Source organism: Staurois parvus, unplaced genomic scaffold, assembly GCF_062004578.1.
Source record: "Staurois parvus isolate SC_StPar_1 unplaced genomic scaffold, SC_StPar_1.0 ptg000350l, whole genome shotgun sequence".
Classification (NCBI taxonomy): Eukaryota; Metazoa; Chordata; class Amphibia; order Anura; family Ranidae; genus Staurois; species Staurois parvus.
In genome coordinates, this window is record NW_028318146.1 from 3235360 (window position 1) to 3250814 (window position 15455).

General features: G+C 44.3%; 1 protein-coding gene and 1 long non-coding RNA gene across 4 annotated transcripts in view; one reads left to right on the forward strand and one right to left on the reverse strand.

The window, feature by feature from the left end:
- CTTN (cortactin) overlaps nucleotides 1-15455 on the forward strand; it is an 82411-nt gene that overhangs the window by 2650 nt on the left and 64306 nt on the right. For 2 of the 3 annotated variants that reach the window (XM_089684594.1, XM_089684595.1), the window contains exon 1: nucleotides 6433-6457. The exons of the other annotated variant lie outside the window; for it this stretch is intronic. In XM_089684594.1, the coding sequence (XP_089540720.1) occupies nucleotides 6440-6457 (18 nt within the window). In that variant the 5' untranslated portion in view covers nucleotides 6433-6439. Of the gene's footprint in view, nucleotides 1-6432; nucleotides 6458-15455 lie in introns of those variants that run through there. 3 annotated transcript variants of the gene reach the window in all.
- On the reverse strand, nucleotides 7899-8871 carry LOC149456714 (uncharacterized). Its single transcript, XR_016313816.1, has 2 exons — nucleotides 8742-8871; nucleotides 7899-8269 (listed from the first exon to the last, which is right to left on the reverse strand). It is a non-coding gene; the product is annotated as an uncharacterized LOC149456714 (long non-coding RNA).

The following is a 15455-nucleotide window of genomic DNA, read 5'->3' on the forward strand; positions in this document are numbered from 1 at the left end:
ACAGACCTTTCAGTGTGATGATCACTGATTGGGTGCTGGTCAGGAAAGGGGAGTGTCGGGCTCTCTTAACACTCAGCAGAAGCACATCTGCTGGGTGAGTAAATGAGGCGGCGCCGGCCCCAATAAGAGAAAAAAGACTTTATTCTTCCAGGTTACCCCCTCCCACAGAAGCACTTGGGTGTTCAGTACAAGCTCATGCTGAGCAGCCAAATCAAGCTCTGGTGTCTGCTCCGTGAGGCTCCATTCACACCTGGGCATCTTGGGATCGCTGCAATTCTTCCCGCAGTCTCAAAATGCACTAAAATTGCAGGTTCAGGTGCCATTATTTTCAATGGCACCTAAAATGCGGTGCGGTTTTGCAGCAGTTGTCCCTCAATTTATCATGCAGCTATAGCGGCACATCGTGTGAAGCTTTATGCCCAAAAGAAGCTCCTGCTCCTTTTTGGGCGGCAAGCTTCACATGCTGCGATTTCCGTGCGATGAATTGCAGCAAAACCGCATTGGGTTTTAGGTGCCATTGAAAATAATTGTATGTGAACCAACGTTTTCGATTTTTTGTGTGTGTGTTTTTAAGATCACAGGCAGAATCTCAGCTTCTGCTGGGATTCCAAAACGCCAAAGTGTGAATGGAACCTTAGTCCCGGTTCACACTGATGTGAATTTAATGCAGATCAGATGCGATCCGAAAGGCATGGATTAGGATGACATCTGAAAAATACATTGTTTTCTATGAAGGTTGTTCACATCTGTGCAGTGTGATTTTGATCCGATTAAAAGAAGGGTTCTGTGTCAGTTTGGAGTGATACATTCCAAACTTGCACAGCATTGAGAATAGTGACATTCCGAGATAACTGTTCACATAGGATGCGATTCATAGCCAGTTTTGCATGGAAGTGGTTGGAAGACAGATTTGAATTGCACCTGAACACCTACCTTTGACAATAGCACTGAAAACTGACATGAGAATCGCACTGCAAAAAGTAAACACTGCTGCTTGCCCACAGGGTTAAATGCGTGTGTGTGTGTGTGTATATATATATATATATATATATAATGTGTGTGTGTATGTATGTATGTATGTATGTGTGTGTGTGTATGTATATATATATATATATATAATATAATGTTTTATAAAAAGTTACCTGCCGGTCACCTGGATGTCTTGAATGTCTGGCAATATGATTCGCACCTCCATGTCATACACTGAGCGCTCTGCTCACCCACAAACTGTACATACTTCCCAATCTTTCTGGACCTCTGTCACCTCCAACACTCCACTTTGCTTCCATCTTAAAGTTGTAATAAGCCCCAAACCAAAAATGTAATATGTTGTAGTTTACCAATCATTAGATGTGGTGGCTGCATTTGTTTTCTTTTTCTTTTTTTTTTTTTTTTTTAAGAATTTTTCCCTCTGTTTTCACCTGGTGATCTGGCCAGTAAGGCCTGTTTCACATGGGCTTCAGCTTGTATAGGAGCAGTGTGAACTGCAAGCTTTGACATAGCATTTGCAGAGCTTTCAGCAAGCTTTATTGAAGCTTTTAAAGTACCATTCAGCTCCAGTTTGTAAATGTTGAACACAGATCCTAATGGGAGTGCTGATAGCCATGTTACACAAGCTGCTAGCAGACTTCAGCAGGTTTTCAACACACTTCAGAGAAATGCTGAAGCCTGATAGCAGCTTGTTTAAAGTGGCAATCAGCACTCCTTTTAGGATCTGTGTTCAACATTTACAAACTGGAGCTGAATGGTACTTTAAATGGTTCAACAAAACTTGCTGAAAGCTCTGCTTTATCAAAGCTTGCTGTTCACTTCTCTTGTGCAAGCTGAAGCCCATGTGAAACAGGCCTTACTCCTGTATTAGAGTGCCCCCCACTGTGGATAAAGGAGCACAGGAGGCACGTTTGGACAGCGGCATTGTCAATCTGGGGTGGGGGGAGCATTAGATTGACTAGAAGATTTAGATACATTGCTGAAGCCAAGCTTCACCTAACGCTTTATAATTGGTAATCGCAAAAATGTTTTCCTTCGGGGGATAAAGGTTTTACAGAATTAAAAACTGATAATTGTAAGCACCCCTCTCAGTGATAAATGGTTTGTCTTATCCCTGTAACTGATACATTCTGCTGGAGAGCTTGTTCTTATAAAAAACACACTCGCCAGATCATCAGATGAAAATAGAGAGCCGTAAAAATTAAAACTAATGCAGCCATCACATCTAAGAATTTGTAAGCTGCAATATGATAAATATTTTCTTTAAAAAAAAAAAAAAAAAAAATCATTGTATGGGATGCTTTTAACTTAGTGTATGTAAAACAAACCACTCAGTTTAAAATAGATATGAAAGGCAAAAGATTTGTGTATAGATATAAAAAAGGGAAAAAAAAAAGGTTTACAATGTTTATATAAGTGATCATATACCCTCTGATCTCAGCTGCATAAGAGCTGGGGGAGGAGAAACAGCAGGACACTTATCGGCCCTGTTAATAGCTGTGCGGTGATCAGCAGAAGTCTGATCGTTGGAGGAGAGCAGTCTGAGTTCCCAGCACACCACTAGAGAAATGACCATGGTGTGATCTCATGCCCAGTGTGGCCAGTTTTTGATAGGAAAGCAGAGGGACTGGCAGGAACACCAGGGATTTCATACAAAGGAAGCAATACAAAGATAACTGGATAATTTTTCATACAAGTAAATGATACAGGAAGATATCCGGAACAGGGGCGGACTGACCATTTGGAAACTCGGGCACTGCCCGGGATCAGTAGGGGGCCCCATGAGATGCCCTTGGTACCTTTTTCATAGGCTTTTTTGAGTGTGGGCAAGGACACAGGGGCCCCATGATCCCCTATTGCCCAGGGGCCCCATGAGTTGTCAGTCCGCCCCTGATCTGGAATATGAAATGTTGGGTTTACATATTCTTTTATATTTAATAATAAAAATTTATCAAACCTTTTAGCACTCAGTGGTCATTGTAGATGTCACTTTCAAGGGTATATTTAAAGTAAAATTTTTCCTTGAGATATGAGGTACTTTATATGGGGACGATGCCCTCCCCAGTGTAAATTTTCTGTGTAATCCAGGAGTCCACCCAGCTATATGGATGTTGGCACTCCAATTCAGGAGGTGTGTTACTGGCCAGATCATCAGGTAAAAACAGAGGGGGGAAAAAAAAGCATAAAAAAAGAAAACCAATGCAGCCACCACATCTAATGATTGGTAAACTGCAATATATTTAATTTTTTGTTTTGGGTGTATTTCTGCTTTAAGGACAATTACAAGTACAATTCGCACACATCCCAATGCAAGTTTTTTTTTTCTTTTGGGCGACAAAATGGTTTAATTACCCGAGAGAGCAGTATGAGTTCCCACTGCCTGGTCCATTGATGGGGAAACAGTTTACCCCTTTCTTGCTAGCTGACAATGTCTTAATGAAGATGAATTGGCAACCGGGTAACATTCCCCTAAATACAGGGATTACATTCGGGATCCAGTTTTCTTCTACTTGCAAGAATTTTTGAAGCAATCTATTGCTTTAAGGAACAGACTGCATTCTATAGCATAAGCTGCTTGTAAGCACAATCACTTGTTCATGGTAGCACATTGCCTAAACGCCATTTAATGTGATTGTTAGAATCGTCGTGTGTAGCTCGTTTCTAAAGGCAACTACTACATCTGGTACATCTATGACTCAAAACACGTCGGAGGCTGCTTGGCGGACAGCAGTTGGTCAGGAATGCTGGCCATACACATAAAGGTTCTTTCCTTTCAGTCTGCAGGCTGGATGTAAAAGAATCTATCAGATTTTTCCATCCATGCTACATAGCATGCATGGACAAATCTCCCGCTGCAGCTATTGTATTTTGGCAGCTACTCTTCGACCATCATTTTTACACCCGGCTCCTTTTGATTTTTAAGTTGAGTGATGTTGGGCAGGAGGCGGCAGACAGAGCCACCTATCAAGCAGATTTTAGAATTCACTCCATGTATGGCCAGCCTAAAGTGGAATTAAAATCTGATGCTTACCTCTGCGTCAGCTGCCCAAGGTCCCGCACTTTCATCCTCCACCGAATACTTCCAGGTGCCATGCTGTGGTCATCTTCAATAGCCAACTTGGGTACCATAGCCCCTGTGCATGTGCAGGAGTTCACTCTTCCTGGCACATAGGATCTGTAATGGAAAGTAAAGGTGGACTGACCCCGTTCACCCTTCTGACCTACCCAGTCCCTGCTGTACTTGCCTTCGCCGATGATGAGCTATCTGTGCCCCCGTACCTGCTCCAGAGGTCCGAGAATTTGCAATCTTGCTTTTTCTCCTCCTTCCATGTACTGTGCTTCCAGGATGAACCAGAGCAATTCTGATTGGTCAGCACTGTCCCCATGAATCACTCTGGTGCGTCCTGGAAGTGCTGCACAGGGAAGAGTGGGGATTTCAGCATTTCGTGACTGCGCTGCAAGTGAAGAGATAGGCTTACAGTTCCGGCGTAGGCCCATTGACTTACCTGGGAGAGTTTGACAGGCCGTGGTGTCTGTCGAGCTTGGCATGTTGTGGTAAACTGGCCACACTGTGAGGAAAAGCATTGCGGCTGCAACTACTGTATTTGTACTCACCCGAGCAGCAGCATGGCCGCTTGTAGGTGGGCAGTCGGGGAGATAAAAATGTGGATCAGCTGGATGTTTTTACCCGCCTCATTGCTACCTGTGTGAAAGGAGCCCAAAAATTAAAGCGGACTTCCACTAACCTGTCAAAAAATAAAAGTCAGCAGCTACAAAAACTGCAGCCACTTACCTGTCCCTCGGTCCCGTGGTGTGTCCTCTGCAGCCCATTTTTGTATTCCAGGAGGCCAGCATATTCAGTGTGGGCACCCGGCTGTTATAGCTTGCGGCTTCACAGCCGGGTACCCACTGCACATGCGCGAGTAGTGCTGTGCTTCATGAATGGGCCTGTAGTCTTCTGGGACCTGTCACGTGTCCCAAAAGACTACAGTGAGGGAGGAAGGACACCTAGGCGATCGGACCGGAAGTGGGAGCAGGTACTTGTCAAATTCGGGTACCCGCTCCCCACCCCCCAAAGGTGCCAATCCTTAATGGGGAGCAGTCCTTTAAAGTGGAACTTTTCCTTTTGGGTGGAGCTCCGCTTTAAATGTTCATTTAGATCTAGGGACGCATAAAGCAGTTGTTACCTGACCCTCCAGGCGTTAAAGTCCCCACAACCTCTTCTCCTTTATGCTCCAGCGGTCTGATGTCATGTGACATCATCAAGACCAATGCAGAGCCCATAACCCTGAACTGGATGTGAGGACGCTGAAGGACAGTCCACTGCCAGATTAGAGGAGAGCACTTGCTGCCAGGGGAGCAGAGGATCAGCTAGGTAGAAAAGCCCTCTTGAACTAAACTAGCATTTAACCCTTGCAGTGCAGGGGCACCCCCACTGCAAAGAAGATCTTTTCTTTTTTCCCGGAGATGGTTGTAATGTTCAGGGGAGTGTAAGTGGATGCTGATATTGTCATCCACCAAAGCAATCTGTTGTCTCTGATCGATAAACCACATTCAGGATCATTCATGCACAAGCTTGTTGCCGCCTGTCGAGTGTCGGTAAGCCCTGCACCCAGGAGCTGCTAAATAAAGAGCAATCCAGTGAATGTGGTGCAGTCAGTATGCATGACTGAGTATGACATTACTGGATATGACTTCAAAATATTTGACGTTGACCTCAATAGAATACTTTGCTGTGTCCCTTCACCATAATGCAGGAACATTTCTAATCTCTTTCCAGCACCCCTCCTATATAATCATGCCTTCTTGTAATAAAACCTTTCCACTTCCTGATTACAGAGCTTTACAACATGCCAGCTATTGATGACACAGTGAAGATTTAACCTTCTCTTTCCCAGAATTCATTCCATTCCCCCTCTTTGTTGTACATGTACCCGCCTGCTGCCTTTGCCTGTCACCTTCTTCCTCATATGTAATCTGGTGCTGTTTGCAAGCAATGGCCAGACATGCTTTAACAAGGTGGAGAAGTGACTTTGCTGCTGATAAGCACAGCATTGTGGGTATCTAAAGGGCGTGCTCGCCATTATATAGGAATGTGGCCAATGTTCTTGTAGAAAGAAGGAACAGCCTTGCGAGTTAAAGGAATGTGGAAGTGCCCCAGCAGCCGGTGTTTTCCTGGTGTTTTGTTCCATACCCTGTCAAGTATAGACCTGTTGCTGCACGCGTGGCTCTTTAGCTCTTTCTTAAAGTGGAACTAAAGTCTAAAACATAAAAACAGGGCGCAGGCAGGCTGCTATTATAAAAGAGACATGCGGTGTCTTCTGTAGAATGTATACTGAGCAGTGCATGTGCAGCTCAGCTTACTTTCCTGCACAGTGTCAGTGTGCAATCAAGGATCTGAAAACCAGCACCCCTGAAGAAGCTGGGGAGAAGATGCCTGCTCTGGGTGATGGCCGCTGAAGCAAAGGTAAGCATTCAGGATGATTTTTCCATTTTAAAGCAGAAGTAAATTGCTCCGGAATTGTCTCTACCCACTGCTATTCTGCACTGCCATTTTTGAATAACCTGTTACAGGCATTTGGAAGCTGGAAGAGTCCAGAGGTTCCTCTGTATATGCACAGCGGATTTTCATGCCTGTGCACAAATGCCGCCAGCTTCTGGTGGATGGGCAGTATCGCACCCAGAGGCATTTGTGTGCAAGTGCAGATATCTGCCGTGGGTGCGCGGATGTCTGCCGTGGGTGCGCGGATGTCTGCCGTGGGTGCGCGGATGTCTGCCGTGGGTGCGCGGATGTCTGCCGTGGGTGCGCGGATGTCTGCCGTGGGTGTCTGCCGTGGGTGCGCGGATGTCTGCCGTGGGTGCGCGGATGTCTGCCGTGGGTGCGCGGATGTCTGCCGTGGGTGCGCGGATGTGCAACTTGGTAACTGTGATGTAGTAATCACAGGAAACAGTAGGGCTTTGCCTACGTCAGAAACTCAGAAATGCAGCACAAAAATAAGAAAATAGGTAAAATATAGAATTAAAAATTATTTTCTGTTTTTTTTTTTTTTTTGGATGGAGGGCTAGGTACAAAATAAGCTATTTTTGAGTTTATTTCTGCTTTTAGCTCCGTTCACACTAGCATGATTTCAGATGTTATATAGTTAGTCTGGCTGAAAAAAGACAAAAGTCCATCCAGTTCAACCATTAAAAAAATAAATAAAAAGTTATAATCCTACACCCACAGTTGATCCAGAGGAAAGCAAAAAAAACCAGCGAAGCATGATCCAATTTGCTCCTGCAGGGGAAAAAATTCCTTCCTGATCGCCTGAGAGGCAATCGGATATTCCCTGGATTATTATTATACAGTATATAGTGCTAAAAGGTTTTCTCAGCACTGTACATTATAGTGGGGGACAGTACACGAGACAATACAGTAACAAAACACGAGGGGGTCAAGGGCCCTGCTCTTTCGAGTTTACAATCTAGGATCAACTTTACCTATAAATGTTAGTATCCAGTTATATTCTGTGTATCTAAGAAAGAATCCAGGGATTAGGGACTGATGTGAATGTACAATATATATGTAATATGTACAACATAGATGTGACTTGAGGCACTCAGAATTGCGTGACAATAGAAATCACACGTAATAGAAATCAATGGTGCCTGTTTAGAGTGTGGTAACTCAGTATGGTGCAATTTTGGAAAAGGTTGCTGTATTTGGTGCAACTCCAGTGCAGTTTTGGCCCCATAGAATATGCAAACCACATCTATAAAGTGCTGCGTACATTGACATTGCTATATAAGTACAGTAAGTCCCCTACTTACGAGCGTGTTGCGTTCTGGGAGTTCGTTTGTAATTTAAGTTGCACAAAGTAAGGTTTATGATACTTTTCACACAAATAATGCATAAAAAACACAAGAAATACTGTAAAGAAAGGATATTTAATCTTGCAGTACCTTGAAAGGTCCAGTAGTACAGTACAATAGCTGACCTACAGGGGCTGGCTTGGAGTGACCAGACAAGACCTCTGCTTTTATGGTTGCTTCCAGACATCCCAGGGTTGAAATCAACACTTTACTGTATAGTGCAATGGTGTACAGTAGTAAAGTACACAGCAGAACCGCTTGTGGCAGGGGGTGCATGCAGCTGACAATGTCTGGCAGACACGTGAACTACTTTCATGATTTGGCATTTGAATGCATTTTCGCATCTTTGAAAGTTCAAAACTTGGAGGTTGTTCGTATCTTTGGAAGTTTGCAAGTCGATTGTTCGTAAGTAGAGGTCTTGCTGTACCTGTAATAAATAAATAAACATCTAAGTCGTGGGCAGCACAATGGCTAAATGGTTAGCACTTCCGCCTGGCAGTACTTGGGTCGTTGGTTCGAATCTCAGCCACATCACCACCTGCCTGCATGTTCTTCCTGTGCCTGCTTGGATTTCCTCCGGGTACTCTGGTTTCCTCCTACACTCCAAAGACCTGCTGGTAGGTTAATTGGATCCTGTCTAAATTGGCCCTAGTATGTGTATGTATGAATGTAAGTTAGGGTTCATAGATTGTACGAATCTTGAGGGTTAGGGACTGATGTGAATGTACAATATATATGTACAGCGCTGCGTAAATTGACAGAGCTATAGGAGTACCTGTAATAAATAAGTTCCATCCCATAATCTCACTGAAAATTGAATCAAAATGTGATTGTAGCAGTGTGGACCTAGCCTGAAGGTGATTGTAGCTGCATATAAAACTGTCGCAGACAGTACTTACCAGTGTTTTCAGCTTTTTTCTGTAACACTTCTGGTATGCAGAGGGTTGAACTCATAGAACTTGTGATGGTCTGCGGCTAAGAAATATCCTTTCAGTGAAAAGTGCTGATCTTTAAAGTCGGACCATTAAGATCTTGGAACCTTCTCAAGCCTCTGAGTCACTTTTGCAATTTTTGGCAAGTCTGTACTGTGTATATTAAGATGCATTTTTAGGACAGGCAGTCGTGAGAAAATGAACACATCTTGTATTCATTTTCCTCTTCCAGACCTTAGTTTTGTGCTTTTACTGGATATTGCTAAAACTTTAGTACACTAACTGTAAAAGCACATTGAAAAGAATCAATAGTTAAATTGGTTGTAAACATTGTTTTGTTTTTTTTTTAAATAACAAACAGGTTCATACTTACCTGCTCTGTGCAATGGAATTGCACAGAGCAGCCCCAACCCTCCAATTCTCGGGACCCTCCAGCGCTCTTGGCTCTTCCTTTCTCTCAAGTGCCCCCATAGGAAACCGCTTCCTATGGGGGCACTTGCGCAGGCTTGCTCCCAAGTCACATTGCCTGCATTGATGCACAGACAGCTGCCCCAACCTGCTCCCTCTTCACTGGCTTTGATTGACAGCAGCAGGAGTCAATGACTGCCACTGCCTCAGGAAAGCTTGAGACCCAGAAGTGAGGGGAGAGAAGAGCAGCACAGGGACAGCGCTGGATCGAATGAGGGCTCAAGTAAGTAAGGGGGGAATAATGATGCCTAAACATTTTTTACCTTAATGCGAGGAATGCATTATGCAAAGTGTTACTAAACCCAGGACCCTGCATTCCCTATATTTGGTCTCCTACAGTACACAGAGTATGGAAATGCAATAATGTTAGTAAATACAAACTGTTAACTTCCTTTCATCAGCACCTAGAGCAGTCTTGTGACTTCAGTGTCCAGCAAAGCACTGGTTACAGCTTGTAGGAGGAATTTTCATTCTCCTGTAGGAAGATGCAGGATCCCTGACCTCTGGACAGTGCTGATCACATGCACTCTCCCAAAGAAAAGAAAAACTTCTTTAGCAATACACACCAAACTGAGCATGTTCAGCTTGCCCCTGAGCCTCTGTTCTTTCAGGAGATATTTAGGAGACACTGGAAGAAAGGGAGGAACAGAGAAGACAGGATCAAACATCCTTTTTACACAATAGAGGATTAACCCCTTGGGTTCCACAGTGAATATAACTAGCATGCTGTACTGCATATACAGACTTTACTGTTGTGGGTTTAGTAACACTTTAAGGTACAAAATGTTTAGGCTTTATATCCACTTAAAGCCCTGAAAATCACAAACCATCTGATATAAAAAATAACTAATTTCTTGGCTCATTGGTACAGCCACGTGGGATGCATGGCTTGTACATCTGCTGGCAGATGAGTGTGGCTTGTTGGTCTCCGTCATCTGTTTATTTCTAGAGCTGGGCTCATGTTGAAAGGCTAATGTGAGATAAAAAAAATTTACACTCATCAGCAACTTTTAGGTCCACCTTGCTAGTGCTAATAAAATCTCCCCCACACCATTACACCACCACACCACCATCCTGAACCGGTGATACAAGGCAAGATGGATCCATGCTTTCATGTTGTTTACTCCAAATTCTGACCCTACCATCTGAATGTCGCTGCACCCAGTCTGCCCGTTTTCCTCTGACATCAACAAAGCATTTTCCTCCATACAACTGCCGCTCACTGAATATTTTCTCTTTTTTGGACCATTCTCTGTAATCCCTAGAGATGGTTGTGTGTGAAAATCCCAGTAGATCAGCAGTTTTTGCAATACTCAGACCAGCCTGTCTGGCACCAACAACCGTGCCACGTTCAAAGTCACTTAAATCCCCATTCTGATGCTCGCTTTGAACTAAAGCATGTTGTCTTCACCACGTCTACATGCCTAAATGCGTTGAGTTGCTGCCAGGTGATTGGCTGATTAGCAATTTGTGTTATTAAGCAATTGAACAGGTGTACCTAATTAAGTGACCAGTGAGTGTAAATGCATATCCATAATGAGTCTGCACCAGCCCAGTTGACGTTCTCTGGTGCTTTAGATAGATATTTTGAACATGCTTGACTTGTTTGTTGCGTGGTTGTTTTAGGACCATGACTCAATTGTTCAACGCTAGCAGTGGCACACCCCATATTTCTCTTATGACAGGTGCACTTTAAGCCTGTAGTAGGCGTCATCATTCTTCACATTGTAAAGTAGTTTGTTAACATTCTGTGGCTAGGAGAACAGAAATGCTGCTCTGAACCTTTTTGGTCTGGACAGGCTACCATCAAAAGTTTATTTGTATAGCAGAGATCTGGGATGTTGGCTGTCAACTGTTTGCTTGCCTGAATGTATGCCAACGACACACAAATCTATCTCTCAACCCCTCCCCTCACCCCCTCGGTCTCCTCCCGAATCACACACCTGCTGAGCGACATATCAGACTGGATGTCGCTCCACTTCCTTAAACCGAACCTCTCCAAAACCAAGTTTCTTGTCTTCCCCCCAGCCCGGACCCCACCCCCCATTGACTTCTGGTGTCATTCTGGACTCCAACCTATCCTTCCAGCCCCAAGTCCAATCTTTAACAAACTTGTGCAGACTCCACCTCCGCAACATCGCCAAAATCCGCACGTTCCTAACCTCAGAAACCACTAAACAGCTCATCCACTCCCTCATCATATCACGACTCGACTACTGCAACTCCCTCCTCACTGGCCTGCCTCGCCGCTGGCTATCCCCGCTTCAGTCCATCCTGAATACGGCTGCCAGACTCATTCACCTTTCCAATCGCTCCGTCTCCGCCACCCCCCTCTGCCAATCCCTCCACTGGCTTCGGATTGTGCAACGGATCAAATTCAAAATCCTAACACTGACGTACAAAGCCGTCCACCATACTGCCCCGATCTACATCACTGACCTAATATCCAAGTACCGCCCAGCACGCATACTCCGCTCCTCACAAGACCTCCTTCTCTCTAGTTCCCTGGTCTCCTCCTCCCATGCCCGCCTCCGGGACTTCTCCAGGGTGTCACCCATCCTCTGGAACTCCCTGCCCCAACCCATCAGATTATCACCTACTCTCCTCTCCTTTAGGCGCACCCTGAAAACCCATCTCTCCAGGGAAGCCTACCCCACCCCCTGCTAACTTGCTGACCTCCTCCACTCTTCCTACCACTCCATCCCCCACAGCTTTCTCCTCCTGTGCCACCATCCCCTCCCTCCTAGATTGTAAGCTCGAAAGAGCAGGGCCCTCGATCCCCTCATGTTTTGCATTGTATTGGTATTGTTCTGTCACATGTTCTGTCCCCCTTTGTAATGTACAGCGCTGAGTGAACTATTGGCGCTTTATAAATACTGTATAATAATAATAATGTATGGCCAATGTGTGTCCAATTAGGTGGGTCCTTCTAATTCACAGTAGTTAAAGAAGATTTGTACAATTTGCATGTGAGCTTAATGATAAATTCCAGTTGTTGAATATTTTTACATAATTACATTGGTGCAGCTTGGACCCGTGTAACTATGTATGTTCCATACCTGGCTGATGCCCCTGGAAATCCTTGAAGTAGACACCACTACTCCAGTGATCTCCTTTGCTTCCGGGTCTCCATACTGAGCGGCTCGCCTGCTGCTGGTTTCTGAATGAATGCAAAGCGCTCATGCCGAGCAGCCATCCTCCTGTGTTAAAAATGCAGCAGGCCAGTTGCTCAGCACTGGGCCCCTGAAGTAAGTGCAGATCACTGGAGTAGGGTTGTCTACTTCAGGGATTTCCAGCTTCCAGGGGCATTGACCAAGTATGGTGTATATACATGGCTACATTGGTCCAATATTTATTACAGGTACTTATATAGCACCGTCAATTTACACAGAGCTTTACATATATGTTGTACATTCACATCAGTATCTAACCCTCAAGGGGCGTACAATCTAAGGTCCCTAAAACACATACTATAGCCAATTTAGAGAGGAACCTACCAGCATGGCTTTGCAGTGTAGGAGGAAATCGGAGTACCCGGAGGAAACCCGCAGAGGGAGAACATGCAAACTCCAGGCAGGTGGTGCCATGGTTGGGATTCGAACCAATGACCCTACTACTGCCAGGTGGAAGTGCTAACCATTTAGCCACTGTGCTTCCCATAATGACTGGAATTATTCTTTAGAGCTGGCCATACGCTGTGAAAATTTTGTTTAGTTCCTGGTTGAAACTTCGCTTTATGAGCTCCCTTGGCTCCCTTCTGCCAAGTTTTTTTTATTTTCCAAATCAAAATTGTTAGCCGAACAGATGCTGCATCCAGTCAGATGCAGCCGCTGTTTAGGTATTTTAACAGCCACCACTGCCAGCTGTCAGAATACAATCCCCGTCTTTGTGGTGATCTGCTGATTGTAGTCCAGTTGGGTACAAGTAATGGCATTGTCCACATCTTGATAGCCTGTGAATGTCCCATGTCCCTCTACCGCTACCTCTTTGGGCTCATTCACCTCGATATGGGTTTTGGATCTTTCATATTGTGAACTGTATTACATTCGGATACTTTTTTAGCGCTGCACCTCATTTTATATAAGTAGTCTGTTCTTAGCAACATGGGTGCAGTAATAGAGAGCAGTGACCAGTTGACACGTCTCTTCGAAGGTTGGACGTTTGCCCCATGTTTTTTTCTCTTGAATGTCGCACTTTGCGTTTTATTTGGTCTTTTTTCCGGCTTGCCGCAGTTTTCACTTCCATCTCTAATGTGTCTTTCAACATTATCATAGTTGCAGAGCAATAGTCCTGCAAACAAATGGGTAGGATTTGTGTGGGTGGATCCATGTCATTGGCAGCCCTTTTCATGTTGACTTAAACCACACAGATTGCACTATTAATTAACTTCTAATTAGGTGGCATGTCAATTAGAGAACCTGCTGCTGAGGAGTAAGCCTTTCTTTGTTTCAGCTCAACATTTCCATTGCCGATTAAAGGAGATTTAAGTAACACATTGATTACGTATTAATACACCGCTATGTATTATGCATCATTTCCATACATTTTTTATGCCCTTTAGGCTTGCTTTTAGATCATTTTGGATATCATTCAACAAACTAATATATGTGTGTGGGTGTATGTATTTACATACAGACTTTAAAGTCAAACTCCAGGCAATTGCTAGTTCTTTCACCTGCCAAAAGAGTTGCCCACCCATTCCTGAGATTTACTCAGCTCTGCTACACCACACAGCCCTGTTTTGCAGGGGGGGGGGGGCATTGTTAAGCTGGCTATACACTAGTAGATTTTCCTTCAAAATTGTTTAATCTTGGGAATATTTGTTTGATTTTCTAATTTTTAGTGGGGTCAAAGTGCTGTTTCCTTTTTTTTTAACTGCAGTGATGAGAAAATTTGAAGGAACAAATTTCTAACCGTGTTTGTGGTTTTCAGTCTGGGAAGTTCATTCACTTTAAAATCGAATGATAAAGCAAAAAACATTTTTGAAGTGGGCAGCACTGTGGCTAAGTGGTTAGCACTTCTTCCTGGCAGTGCTAGGGTCATTGGTTCGATTCCCAACCACAGCACCACCTGCCTGGAGTTTGCATGTTCTCCCTGCACCTGCGTGGGTTTCCTCTAGGTACGCCAGTTTCCTCTCACATTCCAAAGGCATGCTGGTAGGTTAAATGGCTCCTGTCTAAATTGGCCCTAGTATGTGTATGTATGAATGTGAGTTAGGGACCTTAGACTGTACACCCCTTGAGGGTTTAAGGACTGATGTGAATGTACAATATATATGTAAAGCGCTGCGTAAATTGACCGCGCTATATAAGTACCTATAATAAATAAGTACTTTCTGTCATCGAATGTACTAGGAACTTTTGTGCAAATGTTCATACGAACGGTAAAACAAATCTACTACTTTATGGCCAACTGAAAGCTTAAGCAGCCCATAGATAATGCAGTTTTATTTCCTTCCACAGCGGGTAGAAGGAAAGAAAATTGCTCAATTCCAACATCAGTACAGTCAGTGCTGATCGGGGAATTCCTCCCACAGCTCTATTGGGGAGCCTTTCCTGCCAGCAGAACACAGTGATCACTGCTGGTGGCTATGGACGCTAGCAGTGATCACATGAAAAAAATCCGACAAGCTGGTAGTACTAAAGTTGATCGATGGATCAACTTCTCTACAACCAGCCTGGCCACAAATTGATTGGCCAGTCCATGCTGAACCGGCTGAGATTTGATTCATCTGTGGCCGGCTTTAGAGGTTCTCTATTCCCATCCTATGATTAGACAGTGAAAGGAGAAGCGGCATACTGACGTGCTTATGTCTCTGTCACTTTTCTCTCTCCTCTTGCTTTTTGCACTGCTGCACTAATGTCTTTGTGCTCTTTCTCCCTTTTTCAGTCTGAGCCCTGCTGTATAGGGACTGTAAGTGGCTGATTACTCAGATTAAGGGAGTCGCTGCCAAATGCAACTAAGGGCTCGTTCACAAGTGCTCCTCTGAAAAGCAACCTGAGTGTATTTGATAGGCGGTGAGGAAGCGATACACGGCCTCCTCACCGCCTGATTTAATGCCATGATTGCAGTGCAATGCATGCGATTGTGACACAGTAGTACAGCAATTAGAGGTTTAAATCGGGTATGAGGAGGCGACACTGTGTTCAGTGATCTTTGACTTCTCCCATGTTGTTCAGCTAGATATCCCTCTTTAAGGTTGCCTACCCCTGC